Below are 20300 nucleotides of genomic sequence, written 5' to 3' on the forward strand. Positions count from 1 at the left end.
AACAAGTTTTTGACTGATTTTTTGTGTTCCTTTGGAGGCTGTATGTTTTTTTCTGAAAAAAAAAATTGTAATACATTTTTTAAATTCTTGAAATTAAAAAAAAATTCTTTAGGACATTTTTAGTGTTTACTTTTCTTTAATTGCTTTTGTCTTGAATCCCATGAGTATTTTCATTTTCAGACTAATGAGAGCTCATGAACATTTTCTATTACATAGTTTCATTATATGTTCTGCTCATTTTGTGTGTTTTCTGTTCTTTGATTTTATTAATTCATCAAAGTTTGCTTCTCAGTCCTCTGAATCCTATACTTACCATTTCTTTAAATCTCACTGATTTCACCTCTTCATCATTTTCCTCTTCATTCTAGGGGGAGAGGTGGTTTTCAAATTTTCTTCCTTATCAACAATTAAATGTTTGTAGTCACTTTTTAAAAAAATGCTAGGTGTATTGAGTTGTAACTTATAAACAGTAAGATTAAACCTTCTTAAGTCTATAGTTGAGACTAAGATTTCACAAATATATTTGGTCACCACTATAATCAATGCACTCTGGGAAAGAGTAGAGTGAGATAAGCAGGACACAAAGGATTGAATTTTGGAAAATGATCTTTTTGAGGGTCAGAAGGAAGAAAAATCAGAGGACTAGTTTTTAGCCTCAATTCCTGCTATCATTCCAGAAGATTTTAAGTACATACAGAGAATCCTTCTACCCTTTTGCCCTCTGTTATGTGCTGAATTGTGCTCCCCAAAATTTGTATGTTGAAGTCCTAACCCCTAGTATCTCAGAATGTGACTACACTTGGAAATAGGGCCTAAATTTTTAAACATAAATACAGTTAACAAAATGTAAAAATAAATTATGTTTTATTGTCTTATTTTGAAAATGACCTGAAATTTACTCACAAGTACAGTGGGAAGATTACATACAGACATGGGGAGAAGATGGCCAAGTAGAGAGGCTTGAAGCAGATCCTTCCCTCATGGTCCTCAAAAGCCAACCCTACCAACACCTTGATATCAGACTTCCAGCATTCAGAGCTTTGAGAAAATTGAATTTCTGTTGTGTAAGCCATCCAGTCTGTGGTACTTTATTATGGCAGTCTGTGTACTTTGTTATACATTCCCTTAACCTTTTGATTCACAATGAAGCAGAATTCCAATCATGGAAAATTCCAATTCTCCCAGGTCAGTGAATGCTACGGAACCATCCCACCCTTAGAACTGGGTAAGAGTGGCTCCTGTACTGCTATTGCTTTATAGAACACAATTTGGCCCTTTTCCTGCTAAACCGAACCCCAAAGAGCAAGGAATCTGTGGGGCCAAAAAGACAGGTTCACTCAGAACCTATGTCTTCCATTTTAGACAATGCTTTTGAGTAGCTGGTCTTTGAAATTTCTGCTCACAGTCCTTCCTGCTAGGGGCCAACAGTGCTTCCAGTATCTAAATCCTTAGACCCAACAGTATCTAAATCCTTAGACCCAACATGTAGTAAAAAACTCATAGGCCCAAGAGGTGGTGAAGCAGTGGGATGGGAGGAGGCTTGCCAAATAAAATACAGGATACCTTGTTAAATTTGTATTTCAAACAGACACCAAATAAGTTTTTAGTACTAGCAAGTTCTAAATATTGCATGGCACATACTTATATTAAAAAGGTATTATTTATATAAAATCCAAATTTTACAAATCAGCCATTTTTTTTAAACAATATAGGAACCCTAGCTGGGGTCATAGTTGGGCATTTGAGCTGGGTGTCCATATGCATAAGCACAAGGCCCTTAATGGTATCAGACTGAGTGGGCGGACATGATACAGGGAAGGCAGGACACATGCACCAACCAATTCTCCTTGAATCACCCATTCTGTCCAACACAGGAATTCTAAATTCAACCTGGCTTTCCAGGTCATTTTCAAAATAGGACAAGAAAAAATAATTTATTTTTACATTTTGTTAACTGTATTTATGTTTAAATATTCAGACATATGATGTTTGGGTCTCCATTTTCACTCTTGCCCCAGCTGTACAAATGTCAAGGGGTTAATATTGTGTTGCAGAAAATTGCCTTAAGAGGCAATGGTGTCATCAACCGCATTTAAAAGATGAGGAAACTAAGGCTTAGAGAAGTTAAATACAATTTGCTCAAAGTCATTCAGGTAGTGGAATCCATTTTCAATGTTAGATCTGTCTGAATATAAAGCAAATACTCTTCTTAAAAATTACATGTACTAAATGATTACTGTAGTTAATATTGTATTGCGTATTTGAAAGTTGCTGCAAGTAGATCTTGGAGCAAATATTCTTTATCACCAAAAATAATTTACTATATATAAGTTGATATATCTTTTGATCCCATCAGTTTACATGGGTGCATAAAGCTGGTGATATCCCATTTCATGGGATATCAAAAATAGTTATAACGAAATAGTAATCGTTCAGGCTTTGATCCTGAATTTTATGGATCTAGTCACTTGATTCTAAAGTGTGCCCACATTTGATAAAACTGTTGGCTCATGTTATACAGTTCAAAACACTGATTTATAAAATAGAATGCCGATTTGTAGTAATTTTTCTTTAAGGGAAATGCCAACCAGAGGATCAAATTAAAACACAGAAAACTGCCTGTTAGCCTAATGTTAGAAGAGAAAGGGTAAATATTCTCAAGGTAATATTTCCGTCAAGATAGGTGAATTGTCATATTCCACTCTAAGAATAATCCAGCCAACAGTAGGGAGGCAGTTGATACCCTCTGAAGCTCAACATACCCGGGTTTTTACTTCTTAAATTTAACATCTGCAGGCCTCAGTTTCCTTATTATGTAAAAAAGTCTTGTTGAAAGGGTTGAGATTATTCATGTAAAACTTCTAGCACAATATTACCATCATACCATGTATATATTATACAAAATAGTATACATTATAAATATCAAATACTATATTATTTATTAGTAGTATGCTATTTATTGGACTGTGCAATTTATCATTGTTCTATTTAACAACTCTCGCTAACCTGGAGAAACAGGCCATAAGCGCGCTTCCCAGGCGTAGAGGCGGGTACGAGTTACCATGGCAACAGCGCGCGCCTAGACATCTTCCGCTCGCGCGTCGCTGGGGAAGAAAAAAAGCCTAAGCTGCGTGTTGCGTCATCACCGCGCGCTCGTTTGGGCTCTCCGTGCTGTTTTGGAAGGTCCCGGCCCGGCTACCGTCGCCCCCCCGCCAGGAATTATTTTTTCTTTCAACCTTTGTTACATCGCATCGAGCCTGCAAGACTGTAAGTACTAAAGAAAGAAAGAGGGCGAGCGAGTGAACATTAAAAGAGATGCCGCAGCACACTTCCCACCTCTGAACCCTCCCTATGTTTTCTTGATCCTATCAGCTTCCTCTCAGCTGGGATCGCGCCGCGTCAACTTCCGGGCGGGTGCCCGCCAGCACGGCCTCCGCCGCTCCCCTTCTTTGGCCCCTTTGTGTCCCCGCAGTATCGAGGCGCGGGCCCTGGCACGTCCTTTCTCGAGGCAGGGAGCATCGTAGTGCAGGGAGCCTCTCACTGTGGGCGGGCGCGCGGCCCGCAGGGGGGTTAGAGTGGGGAACGTGCCTGCGCGTGCTGGGGTAAGAGGAGGTTGCACGAGGGTCAGCGTGTGGTTCGAGGAAGGCGGGGCGGGCGGGGAGGGGGGAGACGAAGGGTAGTAGAAAGAGCAATGGAAATTTTTAAAAAGATATCCCTGTCCACCTTCTGATTATTGTGGCCTAACAATGAAGCGCAGCCATAATAGTCATCCTGTGCCACTGGCATGTTTGCGTGCTCTTAATTGCCTTGGGAATGAACTGCTAAGGCTTTGTATTTTATATTGTTTTCATGGCCTCTTTTGTCTTTTTATTTTCTTCCTGCAGATAGTTCATTTAAAGCTCTTAATTCCACAGGGTGGTGGTTTCTACCAATATGAATCTTTTCAACTTGGATCGTTTTCGCTTTGAGAAAAGGAGTAAGATTGAGGAAGTGCCCGAAGCAACCCCTCAACCCTCCCAGCCTGGCCCTTCTTCACCAATTTCTCTTAGTGCTGAAGAGGAGAATGCTGAAGGGGAAGGTAGCAGGGCAGGCACACCTGATTCAGATATAACTGAAAAAACAGGTGAGTTACAATGTTGCAATTTGATGTAGCATCAAGAGGTATTTTTAAAAGATGAAAGGCGGAAGAGATTCTAATATTCTTTATGTTGTGCATACTAATACATTGTCTTCCACCTTGCCCTTTAAAATACCGCTTTGGGGACGCGAAAGGCACCATATACCTACCGTCAGCTGAGCATCCATGGCTTCTTCAGCTTTATATGAGTTCTTGAAATATGGCCCAATGATGGAAGTTGATACCTTAATTTAATTTAGGTCACCCTTAGGTCAGGATAGTTGCTACTGGAAGAGAAACTAGGTGATTCGGACCAGTGATGGAGACTTTGAGTCTGTTGTTTGGCCAGGTGTTTACATTCATCTCAGTATATTTTCAAAAAATATTGCTCACTTAATATGAACCAGACTTTACTCAAGGTGCCTGAAGACAGCCTCTGGACAAATGAAGAGCAGATCACATTCAGATTTTGCCATCATTTGACTTCCTGGAGCTCCCCAGGGTGTGAATGAGTAATTGGTATTCTTCAAGGTGAAAGAACCATTTTTAACCTCTTCAGCAGATTGTCACAGACAATGGGATTTGAGAGGAAGCCAGAAATTAGCATTTCCATTTTAGTCTGGTTTCTTTGAACAGTTAACAGGATATATTTGAACTCTTATGTTTTAGGCACTGTGCCGAGTGCTTCACATTCTCTCATTTAATTTGCACAGCAGTTCCACAAGATACTATCCATATTTTGCAGAAAAGAGACCCAGAGAGGTTAGGTTGTTAGGAATTTGATAGAACTGGAACTCAAATCCAGTCAGTCTAGTTCTTGAACATAAACTTTTAATTGTTTACATTACGCAGTTTCTTATGAAGGGTAGAAGGAATATTAGAAGCTTTATTTTAATGGTTATTTTAGTGATACCTTTTTCTTTTTTAAAGATTTTATTTATTTAACAGAGATAGAGACAGCCAGCGAGAGAGGGAACACAAGCAGGGGGAGTGGGAGAGGAAGAAGCAGGCTCCCAGCGGAGGAGCCTGATGTGGGACTCGATCCCATAACGCCGGGATCACGCCCTGACCCGAAGGCAGACGCCCAACCGCTGTGCCACCCAGGCGCCCCTAGTGATACCTTTTTTAATAAAAAACTCAGTATTTCCCAAGCAGCTTTTACACTGATGTGGCCCTGACAAGATTGGTCACATGTCTGTCTTTATCGTTGGTGTCTTACTTTATTTGCTAGTCTTCTATTTGTACCAGTGATGGCAGACTCCCTACACATTATAATTTGAATAATATTTAAAAATCTTTGGGTATAATTGGAAAACGGGGGAATGATTTGGTAGGTTGAATTATGTGGTAATGAGGAGTCATAATTTTGAAAGGCTTTGTTTGTATAAAAGGTTCTGAACTCGTCCAGATTCTGTGAGGAACCACTGAAGCTTAGGAGTGCTGTCTCTGTTCATTCTTTAATAGGTGTTTACTTTGCATAACGTGCTTAGTTAATGTGTAGACGTCCAGGTACTTTAATATTTTAACAATAAATATATGAATTTGTTTCTTACGTAGTCAGAGAGGGCTGGGAAGGCCAGCATGTAGTCATGGGATTTTGGGTCCTTAAAAATCTCTACTGCTTCATTTTAGTTAAATGGAACATTGGACAAATTACTTAAAATCTGAGATTAACATTTTTTTCATCTATAGAATAAAAAGCACTTTGTAAACTGGAACACAGTGGAATGTTTTATTTATCAGTATTAGTATGTGAAATTCTTAATTGTCTCTTCTGGTCAGAAGATGCTGCGGTACCTTTTTTTTTTTTCCTGTTTAAGGAGATTTCATTCATCTTTATTGGGATTTTTTTTCCTTCGTATGTAAATTCCTCTTATAAACTGAGATTGCCTTTAGGAATCACATGGTTAGTCTTAATGACATTGGGAAATAGGAAAATTAAGTTTGTTCTGGGAATGGTGAGAATTTGTCCTACTAGGAATAGAGAGCTTTAAGAAAAGATGATTGTAGATGGTACTGTGAATTTGGGAGAATCTTGAAAACGAAGGCTAGGTGTCGTCGGTTTTACATTGTAGTTACTAGAGATCCATTAAAGCCTTCACAGATAGAAGGGTAAAATGATGAAAGAAAGTTGTTTTGTTAAAAAAAAAAAATCAGTCTAACAGTCCTTAAGTTTTGAAGGGAGAAAATTCCTTTAGGAAGTAGAAATAACAGTAGAAATGGTGAAGAAAGAGATATGAGGGATTTCAAAGAAAGGGCTAAGTTTTACAACCAAATCTGTGCGAGGAGTGAGATAAATAAGAATTTTAGTTTCGGGTTGTGTGGGTGGCTCAGTAGGTTAAACGTCTGCCTTCAGCTCAGGTCATGATCCCAGAGTCCTGGGATCTAGCCCCACCTTGGGCTCCTTGCTGAGCAGGGAGCCTGCTTCTCCCTCTTCCACTCCCCCTGCTTGTGCGTGTGCACATGCACGTTCTTTCTCTCTCTTTTTCTCTGTCAAATAAATAAAATCCTAAAAGAATTTTAGTTTAGGTAATTGAAGAAAAAAAAGGTAGTTTTGTACATCAGAATATGTATAAAGTACCCATTCTAACCTATTGGGCATGCCTTTAAAAATTCAAATAAGAATTAATTGTTCTCTCCCCAGTTTAGCATGTTGGATGAGACCTAAGGCAACTTAACATAGAGGTGGGGTATTCTGAATTGAATGTTGGAGCTTGGGCCTCTATATAGGACGAGATACTGAAGCTGGTTTAGGATCCTCACTAGATACGGTGGGATATGGATTTTGGCCTTACTACTTATTCTACCATTGTGTGATAATGCTATATTTGCTTATTTAGTGTTAGGGTCTAAATCAGGTCTAAATCATCTATTTCTTAAATAGAGTGGAAATTGTAAAAATTACCTGTCATGACTTTTTTAGCTAACCCTTTTAATTTTACCAATATTTCCTGCCATTCTCTTTCAGTTACTGTGCCACAGCCACACCTTTTCTTAAATATGCCAAGGACAGTGCAATCTTTCCTTCTTCCTCTTTGCTCTTCTTCCTCCAAGACCCTTCCTGCTGATATGTGCATATGACTCTGGGCTTAGTGAAATATTTACTGTCTTTAGAAGCCCTTTCCCTGATCACACTCTCTGAAATAGCAACTTCTCCCCCCGCCCCCAGCTTTACTCTTCTGTGTTTTTCTATGTAGTACTTATTTCTACCCATGATTCTATATATTTGTGTCTCCCTTATTAGGGCATAAGATCCATTTGAGCAGAGACTGTCCTATTCACCATTGCTCAGAGCAGTGACTGGCTGCATAGTAAGCTCTTAGTAAATCTCTGTTGAAGGAAGGGGTATTGGGTGATAAGTGGGCGATACTAGTACTTTGTACAAATTTTTAAAAGTAGCCTTCCTCTTTATGATCTTGAAGCAGTCTCATAGCCATCAGGCATTCTTCAGCCGTGGTTACTTGAAACTGCTTTTGATGCAGGATGGTCTTCCTTCATCCAGCCTTTGGATATGAGGGCATACACTTAACTTGTGGGCACCTCTCCCTCCCGTGTTTATTTTGCCCTTGTGGTGTCCAGTTATTAATGGTTATTGCTTGCTTACACATTGTTTTTTTCTTTTGACCTTTTTGAGAGCGCAGCGGGGTTTTGAGGGGATAAAATAATGGCAGATGAGTGAAAGAGGAGAGAGCTTATTATGTTTTATGCATAAAGAGTAAAAATAAGAGCAAAGCTGGATCTTAAAGAAACACCAGGAGGAAGGGACTTATAAATATATATAGTTGAAATAGTACAATGTAATAATTCAGGAAAATATTAAGCAGTGTAGAATTAACAATCCAATACAGAAATGATTATTCTTCCTGGAGAGGATTAGGAAAGGTCACAGAGAGATGACTTTGACTGGATCCTAAACAATGAATCAGTGCTTATTTGGTGAACAAAAGATGAAAATATACATTGCTTAGAAGAGCGGTGTGTCTGTGGGAGGGGAGGTTATCTGTGGAAGAGGTGGTTTAGGGCAGGTAAAGATGAAACTGAGAAGATACGTAAACTGGGTTATGAGGGCGTTTATATGCTGTGCCAGGAAGGATGGACTTTTTGGTAGACACCAGAGAGCATTTCAGCATGGGAAGACCGTTGATGAAGTTGTTGAATTAATTGAAGCCTAAATGTAGGAAAATGATAGTGGGATAGAGGAGGCATTTTAGAGAAGTTTTATATTTCAGTATTTGATGATATTTGGTGATCAGTTAAATGTAGAGGGTTTAAAGATAAACTCAGATGTTTCTTGCTTAGACAGCTGGGTGATGGGCACTGTCGACTGAATTAGGCAGTGCATTTAGGAGAGATAATTACATTGAGTTCAGTTCTCCTGTTTCAGAAATGAGGTCTGGTAGAGGATTAAACATTAGTTTTGTAGCTCAAAGATGGTTGGAACCTGAGAAATCAACTTTGGGAGGGTCATCATTGTGGAAGTTAACAAAAAATATCCCCAAGTAAGGCATATAGTAAAAAATAACAACATTTAATGGTGGGCAAATGAAGGTAAACCAACGAAGATAATAAAGGATAACTTGAATAGTTCTAGAAAATGATGGTACCCTGAAAACTAAAGAAAGACAAGATTCCAGTTTTGTGTATAGTGCACACTATCAGATACTATAGAGAAGTCAGATTGGATGGGGACTGATGAGAGACCACTTTCCTTGAAAATTAAATGTTACTGTTGACCTTTAACAGACAGTTTCAGTAGAAAGGTAGGGAAATGAAGACTGGTCTTTCGAGAAGGAACAGAAAACAGTTTGATGGTACAGTAGTGTCAAAAGAAGATGTTTCAGGATTGTTGAAAATTGAGTGTATTTGTTGGCCTAGGGAAAGATGCTAGTGGAGAGCGAACGGATGAAGGGAGGGGAGGTATTTGAAGACAGGCACCTAGGGCGTGGGAACAGGTGCACAGCTGGACTGTTTAACGTTGCAAAGGAATAGAGACACTTTTTACCTGGGGAGGAAAAGTGATAAAATAAAAATACATGGGTTAATCAATTATTTTGAGGTTGGAATGGAGCAAAGTTTTAGTAAATGCTTGATTAATACCTTTCCCTGGTGAAATAGAATCAGTCTCCTAAAATGATTGCCATTTCAGTGTGGTGGTCATGTTGGAAGTAACAGTTGTTAATAAGAAAATTTTGAAATTATTCCAGTTAATCAAAAAGATTCCCCCCCCCAAAAAAAAAGCTTTCCAGAGAGCACTGTTCTGTCATACAGATTGTAGGATCTTGGGTAAGACACAGCATTTTTGGACTTCACCTCTTTTCCCTAGATGTTCTCTGAAGTCCCTGCAAGCAGTAAAATGGGTATGATCCTTTGAATAATGGAGCCAAGTGTATCATTTTAACATCATGATTCTGTAACCATTGGGTGATACTCAGGGTTTTTTTTTTTTTAGTTGTGTGTGGCCAAAATGCATATCATCACTATATCTTTGGATAGTTATTCTGGTTTCTTAATGACTGCAAGTGTTAGTTGACAAGCAGTACTTGGTAGAAGGCTAAGTGCTAAATTATTCTAATAGAAGAAAGTACAATGAATACTCATGCTTAAGTAAAAGTCTTAAGTACATTTAAAGTGTATACTTTCATCTGTGTTTTCCCTTCTCTACCTTTTTACTCTCCATGCTTAGCTATTGTTTTCTTCAAAATAAAATATTATATATGAAAGATGCAGTATTGTATAATGAAGAATATTCTGTAATCCTTTAGTTTTGGTGTTTATTTTCACATTTTTTTCTGCCTGTATATATTCCAGGTTTTTGTTTTTATGTATATATTTATTTTTGCTGTTCCTCAGTTTTTTTTAAATGATGACAGTGTCTTATATAGATATATTATAATTCATGTAGTTTCCCATTAATGGACATCAGTTGGTTGGGTTTTTTCATCATTTTTTTTTTGCTATCAAGAGAAGGCTGTAGTGACCATCCTTTTACACAGATTTTTTAGGTTGTGTACAATCTGAAGAAAAATTCTTGGAATTTCAGATTAGAGCAAATGTTAGCAATATTTTAGTAATTGCCAAGTTACCATACACGGAAGTTTTACCACTTTGCACCAGACTACAGCTTAGTTTTTAGATGTCTCCTTTTTCATACTAGGCCAGAATATTGGAAACCTTTTTAATCTTTACCAGGGAATTAAATTGTTTTACTTTTATTCTTTACTTTTAAGGTTAAGTATGCTTTCATAAATGTATTAGCGTTCTGGACTTTTTCTTTGTTCTTTTTTCTTTTTTTCTGATAAATGATTTGTAAGTTTTTTATTCTTTTGATTCCTTGTTGTTTGTCCTAGAGAAATTTTACATTTTCACGTGGTCAATTTGTTTATTCATTTCTTTGATGGCTTCCAGGGTTTAGGTCCTGATCAGACTGGCATTCCTTACTATCACATTATAAATATTTTCATCTGTATTTTATTCTTACACATCTGTGTTAATTTTATTTTTAATTGTAAAATATACATAAAATTTACCATCTTAACTATTAAGTATACAAATCACAAGAGTGTTAGGTACATTCACAGTATTGTTCAGTTAATCTTCAGAACTCTTTTCATCTTGCAGAAGTGAAACTCTGTACCCATTAAACACTTCTCTCCTATCCCCAGCCTGTGGTAACCACCCTTGTACTTTCTGTCTCTGAATTTGACTACTCTAGGTACATCATAAAAGTGGAATCATACAGGATTTGTCTTTCTTTTTTTTTTTTTTTAAGAATTTATTTATTTATTTGACAAAGAGAGACACAGCCTGTGAGAGAGGGAACACAAGCAGGGGGAGTGGGAGAGGAAGAAGCAGACTTCCAGCAGAGGAGCCTGATGTGGGGCTCGATCCCAGAATGCCGGGATCACGCCCTGAGCTGAAGGCAGACGCATAACGACTGAGCCACCCACGCGCCCCAGGATTTGTCTTTCTGTGACTGGTTTATTTCCCTTTGCATAAAGTCTTTAAGATGCATTAATGTTGTAGCATGTATCAGAATTTCCTTTTTAAGGCTGAAAAGCATTCTGTTGTATGTATATACTACATTTTGTTTATCGATTCATCTGTGGATGGATACTTGGGTTGCTTTTACCTTTTGGTTATTATGACTATTACTGCTATGAAGTGTGTGTACAAGTATCTCTTTGGGACCCTACTGTTACTGCTTTAGGGTATATACCTGGAAATGGAATTGACAGATCATATAAGAAACCATCACATGTTTTCTTTCCATTAATACCTGCACCATTTTACTTTCCCACCAGCAGTGCAGGTGGGAAGGGTTCCAGTTTCTCCACATCCTTGCTAACACTTGTTACTTTCTTTTTTTGTTTTGATAGCCAAACTAATGGATCTGAGTCAGGTTTTGCAGTGATAAGCAAAGTAATGGATATGAGTTAGATTTTGTGTTGATTTTTATTTTAATCTTGAATCTCATCTGGAATTTATATTATTATAAGGACTAAAGAAAGGTTGATACAGTTTTCTCCTTTGCTCATTATTTGTCATTTACTAGTCAATTGTTCCAGAATCATTTATTGATAAACCTTTTTTCTTATGAAACATCAGTATAGTCTAAATTCTCATGTATATTTGCATCTCATAGGCCATTCATTTATTTCTCTAGTTTTATATTTGTTTACCCCATTATTTCAATTCTTGTAGTTTTAAGGTGTTGTTTTTTTCCTCCTCTCTGACCTGAAACTTCAAAGAAGTGGTTTCTTTGGCTTTTTTTCCTTTCTTAAATTTCCAAGTGGCTGAAATTTGCTTCATTGTTCTTATTAACATTTACTTCTAATCGTACTGTTTTATGACTAGAGAATGTGGTCTATAGTATTTCTGTTTTGGCTAATTTACTGAAATTTTCTTTGGGGCCTAATTTACCATTAATTTCTGTGAAAGGTCTAAGACTACTTGAAAAGATGACATAATCTAAGTATAGATTAATTTATGTACCAAATAACAGATGAATTTTATTTATATAATTTTATTCAAACTGTAGATCACAAACCTTGTGTCATAAACTCAGTTTCTTGGATCCTAATTACATGCAACTGTTTTTTAATGGAGTAGAGTAAACAGAAAATTATCGAAGTATCACTGATAGAAAGCCTCTGAAACTTTTATTTCAGTTATATGTGTTTAATATCATGTTTAGGGTCATAATCTAAAATGTGTCTCTTACGGTGGGTCCCAATCAAAAATATGTGGAAAGCAGTATTATATGTCTTATTTTTGTGCTGTCTGTAAAGAGCTTGGAAAAGAGAGTTAAAGCCTCATATTTGTCTCTTGAGTTTTTGCCTATGTATCCTGCAGTGTTTATGTTGAGATAATATGTTAATTATATTTTTGTTGTGGATCTAAGTTCTGTTATTAAACAATGTGTCTCTCAAGTTAAACACTTTTGCTTTGTCCAGTAACAATAGCATGGCTTTGTTTTTTTTACATTTTTCCCTTTTCTCTTGGCTTACACCTGAGATGTTTCAGAAGTTACTCTTCAGTCTTTTATTAGTGTATTCTCTGTCTTCTTTAGAGCTTTCCTCAGAGATTTATTTTTTAGAAGATGCTATTGGTATTTCTCTTTCTACTGTGACATTCAGGCTGCTCAGATTTTACTATTTTGGTTACCTTTTAAAATGGTAAATCAGTGATGTGTTTTACTTAGTATTCAAAGGAATTGCCTTGAAAGTTAGTTGCCATGTTAGAGAATTGAACCATGTAGAGCAACACAACTAGACGATGACAAGTGGCACAGTTCTGTAAGTCTTCAGGACAGATACAAAGGTTTATGTATTTTCATTCTACTTTGGAAGATAATTTTTATTTACGGGCTCTCAAATTAATTTGGACTACTTTGGTGTGAGCTCATAATCCTAGTACTGATTTTTGTTTGTTTTTGAGAGGCCCTTGATCTTGGACCCTTTGGAAAGGTGAAACCACTGTCAGACTTAAATCTTCTTTTGTTTTATGGTGGACTTAGATATGAGAATGGGTACAAGCATACTGGAAAAATTTGGGATATAAGATTGTATTCTCTTGTGCATACCATTAATAGGGATTTTAGTTTGGAAAAACTCCCTGGAATCTTGGTGCCTTCTTGCATATGCTAGTGATGTAGGTTCCCATTACCTTTTGGTAATGAGAAAATATTCATCTTCTGTCTCTAAAATATGATAAGCTTCTTTGTGGTCTTTGTATGAAAGAATAGACTGTTTTCCCTTATGTTCCTGTAGCATTTTGTTTATTCCTTTCTCATGGCACAAATCATATTTCATAACTGTTATTTGTGTACATGACTACTTAGCTCTTGTTTCTCTAGGGCAAGTTGAAGTTTTTTCCTTTAATATTCGCTACCTCCTGGTACAGTGCCTTAAGCACAGAGGCAGTCAGCAAATGTCAGAATTTAATAGTAGCTGATGCCTTCATAATTGTTGCAGCGTTTCACTATTCTTTCATTTGTATTTTTCTGTTTCCTCTCTCCCTTGTGCTGCTGCTTAAAAGTGCTTATTTGGCTTGGGTCAAAAACCCATCACTGCATAGTTTTGGCCATTGCCTCTTAGCTATTTTTGGTTTTGCTTACTTCACAAAGTGCAAACAAACAAATCTTAAGCATTAAGCATTATTCTAATTCTAAATTATTCACTGTATTGGGAAGTTGATCTTTTTATATAAACAAGCTCTTACTGTGTCCCATCAGTTTTCAAAGTGTGGTATGTGAACCTTTAGGATCCCTAAGGGCAAACTACTTTCATAATAATACTAAGATACTACTTGCCATTTTACTATGTTGATGGTACAAAAGCAATGGTAGATAAAACTGCTGGTGCCTTAGCACAAATCAAGGCCAAGACTCCAAACTGTTCTAGTAGTCATTATATTCTTAAAATTTTTTAAATGTCAGTTTCACTTAAGAATGTTTTTGATAAAGCAGTAAAAATTATTAATTTTGGTAAATCTCAACTAAGCAGTAGATGTCTTTTTAATACCTTTGTGAAACAAAATGTGAACCAGCCTTTGCTGTATACTGCAGTGTGTACAGGGGTTATCTCAAGGGAAAGCATTTGAACAGTTGCTTGCAGTTCTGATTTGAACTTGTCATTTTTTTTCACCGTTTTTACTTAAAAGAATGACTGACAAACTGTAGTTAAGCAGACTTAGGTATTTAACAGACATTTTCTCAAAAATGGACAGTGATATCAAGGAAATAACTGGCCGCATGTATTGCTAGTGATAAGATTCCAATTTTCAAAGGAAAGTTTGGATTTTGGACTGTGAGTTTGACAATCCCCAGATATTTCAAGATCAATGGTGATATTAATAAACCTAATTTTTTTGATAAAATATCATGAAATGTGTCAACATTTGGAAGATCTGCATTAATCAGCAAGTGAACTAGTACTTCCAAATGACCAGTGCACACAATGTTACAAAATAATGCATGGCTTAAAGGTCCATTCAAGTGCAAGATAGACCGGTGGGTTTAAATGTAATAGAACACGAAAGTTTATTCATATAGTTTCAGATTCCACATTGCAACTGACCTTTAAAAAAAACAACTACCACCTGTCAAATTTGGGTTAAGTATCAGAGAATATCCATCGTATTGTAAAAAGGTTATGAAAATACTCTTCCTTTCCTAACTGTGTAACTGTGTGACGCATGATTTTCTTCATAAACCTAAACAAAAACAGTATATTATAATAATTGAATTGCAGAAACAGATAGAACCTAGCTGTCTTACGTTAAACCTAAGGTTTTTACAAATATAAAACAGTGCCACTCTTCTCACTAGACTGGGGGGAGAGGGATGGGATGAGGGGATATAGTTTTCATAAAAATTTGTTATTATGTAAACAGTTTAATAAAGTTTCTTAGTTTCTACTTTCTAATATGGTAATCCAGATATAACCAACATAAGCAACATAAGCAAAAGTTCTTTAGGGTCCTCAGTTTTCAAGAGTGCAAAGGGTTCTGAGTTTGAGAAATGCTATTGTATTGTAACCTTCCCTTATCCTCCATATTATCAAACTACTTCCTCTGTTAGTCACTTACCAGTTGGGCTATGGGGATGTCACTTGGTTCAGAGCTGTGTACATGTTTAAGGTATATTTTTAGGTAGAGATAATATAGGTATGTTTAATGTATATTATAATCTATATAATATAAAATATGTATAATATATAATAAAAATATAATATATAATACAAAGTAATACGTTGTATGCAGTGTATGTGTGTGTATATATATAATGTATATATTTTGATGGTATATATTACATTACCAGTAAAAGCTCTGAGTAATTGAGTACATGATGGAGAGTAAGCCATACGTCTTTATTTTTTTTTCCTGTCTCGTTAACTAACCACATTAAGCATGAGTTTTAAAAATTGGTATGTCTTCACTGTATATTTTGTATTATTTGTATAAAATAAGAGAAAAAAAAGTGAGAGAAAATCAAAGATGAATATGTAATCAAGTTCAAGAAACTGTAGTTCTCTTAATACTCATCAACAGATTTTTTAGGACTCCTCTCCTCCAGACATTTAGGCATTTAAGTAGCCAACTTTAAAAAGATTTATTATTCATTTTGAATAAAGAGACTTTGAAGAAAAACACAGTGTAAAATCATTCAAAAAGCCCTTTGAAAATATAAGAAAACAGGATGCTGGTTAACATGTTTAGCTGATATGCATTAGCTTTAGGTCAGATTTTTGATACAGTGAATATCTAGTTTTTAATTTTATGTATGATTTTTGATGTATCAGGAGCACTTTGTAAAAGCAGAATCCATATTACCCTGATACTTCATAGGAGTTGGCCTTTAATCTTGTTATTCACATACCTATCAGAATTTGTAAGTGTCTTCATATATTAACATGAAGTTAATATAGCTATAATTTGTTCCAATGCAGAGTTCTTCATCCAGTTTCTTCACTCAACATTTATAAAATTGTTCTGTTGGAAAAAACGTGATTTGCTTTTCAGTAGTGTTGACAGGACTTCGTCATAGGAAGTAAAATATCATTTTACTGCCCTCCAGGTTAATAGTAGTCATATAGGCCATGGTTAATGTTATTTACAAATACAGCTCATGAGCTTCATTATAATGATTGCCAGCATTCTGTGACAGGTATTGGGGATGGCCTAAGAGTTTTGGAGTATAAGGATTTAGACCTTTATGCATGGATTTCCGATTTGTTACTTCTCCTTTTAGACAGGTTGTTTTCTCTAAACCTAGTTTATCTATAAAATGGTGATGTAATGTGTACCCTCAGGATTATTGTGAGGATTATAAATGTTTGTGCATCCCTTGAGACTTGAGTCTGACTTAGAGAATAATTAATGGCAGTGATTGTTTTTTTACATTGACACCTTTGAACTAAAGATTGATCTGGTCATTGTTTTTTAAAATACATTCACTAGACCAAGGCATTGACTACTTTTAATATGAATTTCTTAAATGTGATCTTTTCTTTGTCACATATGTAAGGGAGACTGGTGGTTTTGCTGGGAGAAGGGAGAATAATTTTGGAACTCCGCTATTGAAGAGACCTTGGTAAAATATTTTATTCACCTGTTTTGAATGAGCCAAAATTTTTAGCCTGTGAGGACTGCCATAACAAAATACGTACTGGCTGCCTTAAACAACACACCTTTATTTTGTTACATGTCTGGAGGCTGGAAACCCAGGATCAAGGTTGTTTCTTCTGAGGACTTTCTCCATGGCTTGCAGATGGCCACCTTCTCACTTTGTCCTCACATGGCCTTGCCTTCGTACACACATCTTTTGTCTCTCTTTTCTTACGACATCAGTCATACTAGATTAGAGCCTCCACCGAAGCAGCCTCATTTTAACTCAGTCTCCTCTTTGAAGACCCTGTCTCTAAATGTGTTACATTCTGAGGTCCTGGGGGTTGAAACTTAAGAATTTTGGAGGGGCCATTATTCAGCCAATAACACCAACATTTGCGTGTAAGGTAATGTGTATTGAATACGGGCTATGTTGCCAATGACCGAACTAAATGCCTAATACGTATCTTTTGATTTTATATTCACATGACCCCTGTGATTATTAGCATCTCTATTTTACAGGTGAGGACACCGAGGTTTGGAGTGATTACATAACCTGACTAAGAGACAGGATTGGATTATAAGTATTTTGAGCTGTAGTGTCCATGTTCATTTAGGCCAGAACTGGGTACTAGGAAATTAAAGCACAGAGAGAAGATGATGACATTTTAAAGCACAAACCTCTCTCTTGCAGTTTCCACTAGGGTCTTGCAAGTAGATTAACCTGTGAAACGGAAAATCATTTAACATCAGCCCTGGTCTGACTATTAATTTTTTCTTTAAAAACTGGTGGGAATTTTTGGTTTTAGGGTGGAAACAGTGAACAAATTAGAGACTTTAGCACATGATTATAGTTATGAAAAACAGATTTATTTTCAAGTTGCTCAGAATGCCTTTCTCCTTTTTTTTCTTTTGCAGAAGATTCTAGTGTTCCAGAAACTACAGAAAATGAAAGAAAAGCTAGTATATCATATTTCAAGAATCAAAGAGGAATACAGTATATTGATTTGTCTTCTGATAGTGAAGATATCGTTTCCCCGAATTGCTCCAGTACAGTTCAAGAGAAAAAATTCAACAAAGACACGGTGATTATAGTGTAAGCAGCTTAATAGATTCATTCATTATGCTTGTCTATGTAAGAGGTTTTTCAAGAAAAAGTTATTTAATTTGAAAATTGGTTGGTGACTTCTCTCTTTTTTTCTTTCTTTTTTGCCTTTTCCCTATTGCATCTTGGTTATTTTTCCCTAACTTAGAACTGTAAAGAGGTAGTGTGTGTGTGTGTGTGTGTGCGCGCGCGCGCACGCATGTTTCTGGGTAACACTGATTTTCAATAAAAAGTTTAGTGAGAGCAGATAATTTAATTTTTTTAATCCTCCATAGAGAAATTATTTTAACATGTACCTTCATCTATAATTGCTTTATGATCTATTCATGAGTCCCAGAGTCAAATAATTTTAACATTTTTGGGGCACATTTCTGTGGAGTAGCTTGGAGTTTGTATTATAGTCAGGTAGAAAGACAGTGAACAAATAAACAATGTAGAATGTAAAATAATAAATATTATGACCAAAAGGGAAGGAGAATAATGGAGTTCAGGGCCAGGGGTAGGGGATGTGATTTCTAAAGAGCACAGCTGGAAAGAAGCTTTATTGAGAAGATGATGCTTGAGAAGAGATCTAAAGGGGGTAAGAAAGTGTGAACCATATGGATATGAAGGCAGAGGGCAGGAGCGGAGTATTCTGGTCACTGGAAATAACTTGTTCAATGACCCTGAAAGTGGTATTATACCTGATGTTTCTAAGGAAAGTAGGGGGCAGATGAATCAGAGAGAGGGACCTAACAAGGTCACAGGGTAAGCAGCGGGGTAGAAGAGGGATTTAATTGTTAGGCACATAGGCTATTTGTCTTTTACTCTGAGAAAGCTAATGAATGGAGTGTATGGAGCAGAGGAGTAAATTATTTCACTCACATGCTTTAAAGGTCTTTGAGACTATAGGGGAACAGTACTAGAAGCATGGATACTGTTGTAATAATGCAGGCAAGACATGATGGACACTTAAAGAAAGCTCCTGTTTATGGGGATGGTTAGAAGGGGTTAGAAACTGTATATACCTTGAAGGTAGAGCAGAGAGGTTTTATTGTTGGATTTTGGGTGGGAGAGAAAGGAGTTAAGGGTGACCCTAAGATTGGCCTGAACAAGTGGAAGGATGGAGTTACCATTAACTGAGATAAGGAAGACTGTTTGGGGTGTGGTATGGGTCCTCCTTTTGAAAGGAAAGATTGGCAGTTCAGTCTTGAACATGCTGTGATTGAGAAGACTGTTAGACATCTAGGCGGGAGATGTCAAGTAGGCAATTGGATTTGTGACATTTGAGTTTTGGGTGGAGATCTGGGTAACATCTAAATTTAGGAATTGTCAGAATACAGATTTGATATTTAAGGTCATATGATAAGATGAAATCACCAAGAGATACTAGTATACCTGAAAAAGAGATCTCCTGGTTGAAGGATTTAGGCCAGGGAAACTTGGGATTTTAGGAACAGAGAGGTAAGGAGAAATCTGTAGAGGTTCTAAGAAGGAATCGTTGTTAAGGTTAAGAGAAAAGTCAAAATGTTGTGTGCTCAGAAGCTAAGTGAAGAAAATGCGGCAGGAAGGAGCTAAGAGATCGAGACTGTCTGCTGATGATGAGAATTTCCTCTTAAAATGAACTTTTTGTAAATAAGCCATAATGAACATGCCTTTCTACTGAAATTCACTCTGAAATAAAAAATAGTGAAGATCCTGCATGGTTAAATGTGTTAGAGTCACATTTACCTGCTAAGAACAAGGTAGTTTTCTTACATTACAAGAGAAGCATTTCAAATTCAGAAATACCAATTAATATTGCACAGTACACGTATCTAATGTACATTACATATTTAAATATTACCAGTTAATCCCGATAAAGTGCTGTTCAGAAGTACTGATTTGTAAATAAGTACTGTGCTCTAGAATGCAAATCAGTATACCAGTTTCTTCGCCAGGAAAGTATTACAAGGAAAAGTCAGCTCGACTAAGTGATATGCTTAGTAATGTAGTTGTTTTACCTTCTGGTGCAAGTTCCTTATCTTGTCATTGATGGGTAACAGCGTGAGGTTAGGAACGAGCAGTCAGTCCTTGGACTGTATTTTAAGTAAGTACTTCATAGCAATTTTTTCCTCAGTATCATGTTGGAGTTTTTTTTTTTTTTTCAACAGTATCGTGTGTCTTTAGTCTCATTTAATCTGAAACAGTTTCTCAGCCTTTTTTTGTTTTTCACGTCATTGGCCTTTGAAGGTTAAGAGGCCATTTTTTAAGGAGGTTTCTCAACTTGTACTTACCTGATTTTCTTCATGATTAAATTAGGGTTAAGTGGAAGGAATGCTACCTCAGTGTGTCATGTTACAAGGAACATTGATAGCAGTTTGTCTCTTTATTGGTGAAGTGATCTGGATCACTAAGAAACCTGCCAGCGTTCTCCCTATAGAGTTACTGTTTTCCCCTTTGTAGTGATTAATGCTACAAAGGGGAAATCAGGTAATGATCTTACTCCTTAGC

General features: G+C 36.6%; 1 protein-coding gene and 1 long non-coding RNA gene across 8 annotated transcripts in view; one reads left to right on the top strand and one right to left on the bottom strand.

Moving 5' to 3' along the window:
• Positions 1-313: 313 nt before the first annotated feature.
• Positions 314-3316, bottom strand: LOC123001628 (uncharacterized). The gene is made up of 2 exons (XR_006410697.3): positions 3007-3316; positions 314-364 (listed from the first exon to the last, which is right to left on the bottom strand). It is a non-coding gene; the product is annotated as an uncharacterized LOC123001628 (long non-coding RNA).
• Positions 3142-20300, top strand: part of SMARCAD1 (SWI/SNF-related, matrix-associated actin-dependent regulator of chromatin, subfamily a, containing DEAD/H box 1) — a 76504-nt gene continuing 59345 nt past the window's right edge. For 2 of the 7 annotated variants that reach the window (XM_044388074.3, XM_057309599.1), the window contains exons 1-4: positions 3162-3267; positions 3373-3602; positions 3885-4123; positions 17642-17819. In XM_044388074.3, the coding sequence (XP_044244009.1) occupies positions 3934-4123; positions 17642-17819 (368 nt within the window). In that variant the 5' untranslated portion in view covers positions 3162-3267; positions 3373-3602; positions 3885-3933. Of the gene's footprint in view, positions 3268-3372; positions 3603-3884; positions 4124-17641; positions 17820-20300 lie in introns of all 7 variants that reach the window. The other 5 variants (XM_026509711.4, XM_048211810.2, XM_048211811.2 and 2 more) reach the window with 4 other exon arrangements.

This window comes from Ursus arctos, unplaced genomic scaffold (genome assembly GCF_023065955.2).
Source record: "Ursus arctos isolate Adak ecotype North America unplaced genomic scaffold, UrsArc2.0 scaffold_9, whole genome shotgun sequence".
In the NCBI taxonomy this organism is placed as follows: domain Eukaryota; kingdom Metazoa; phylum Chordata; class Mammalia; order Carnivora; family Ursidae; genus Ursus; species Ursus arctos.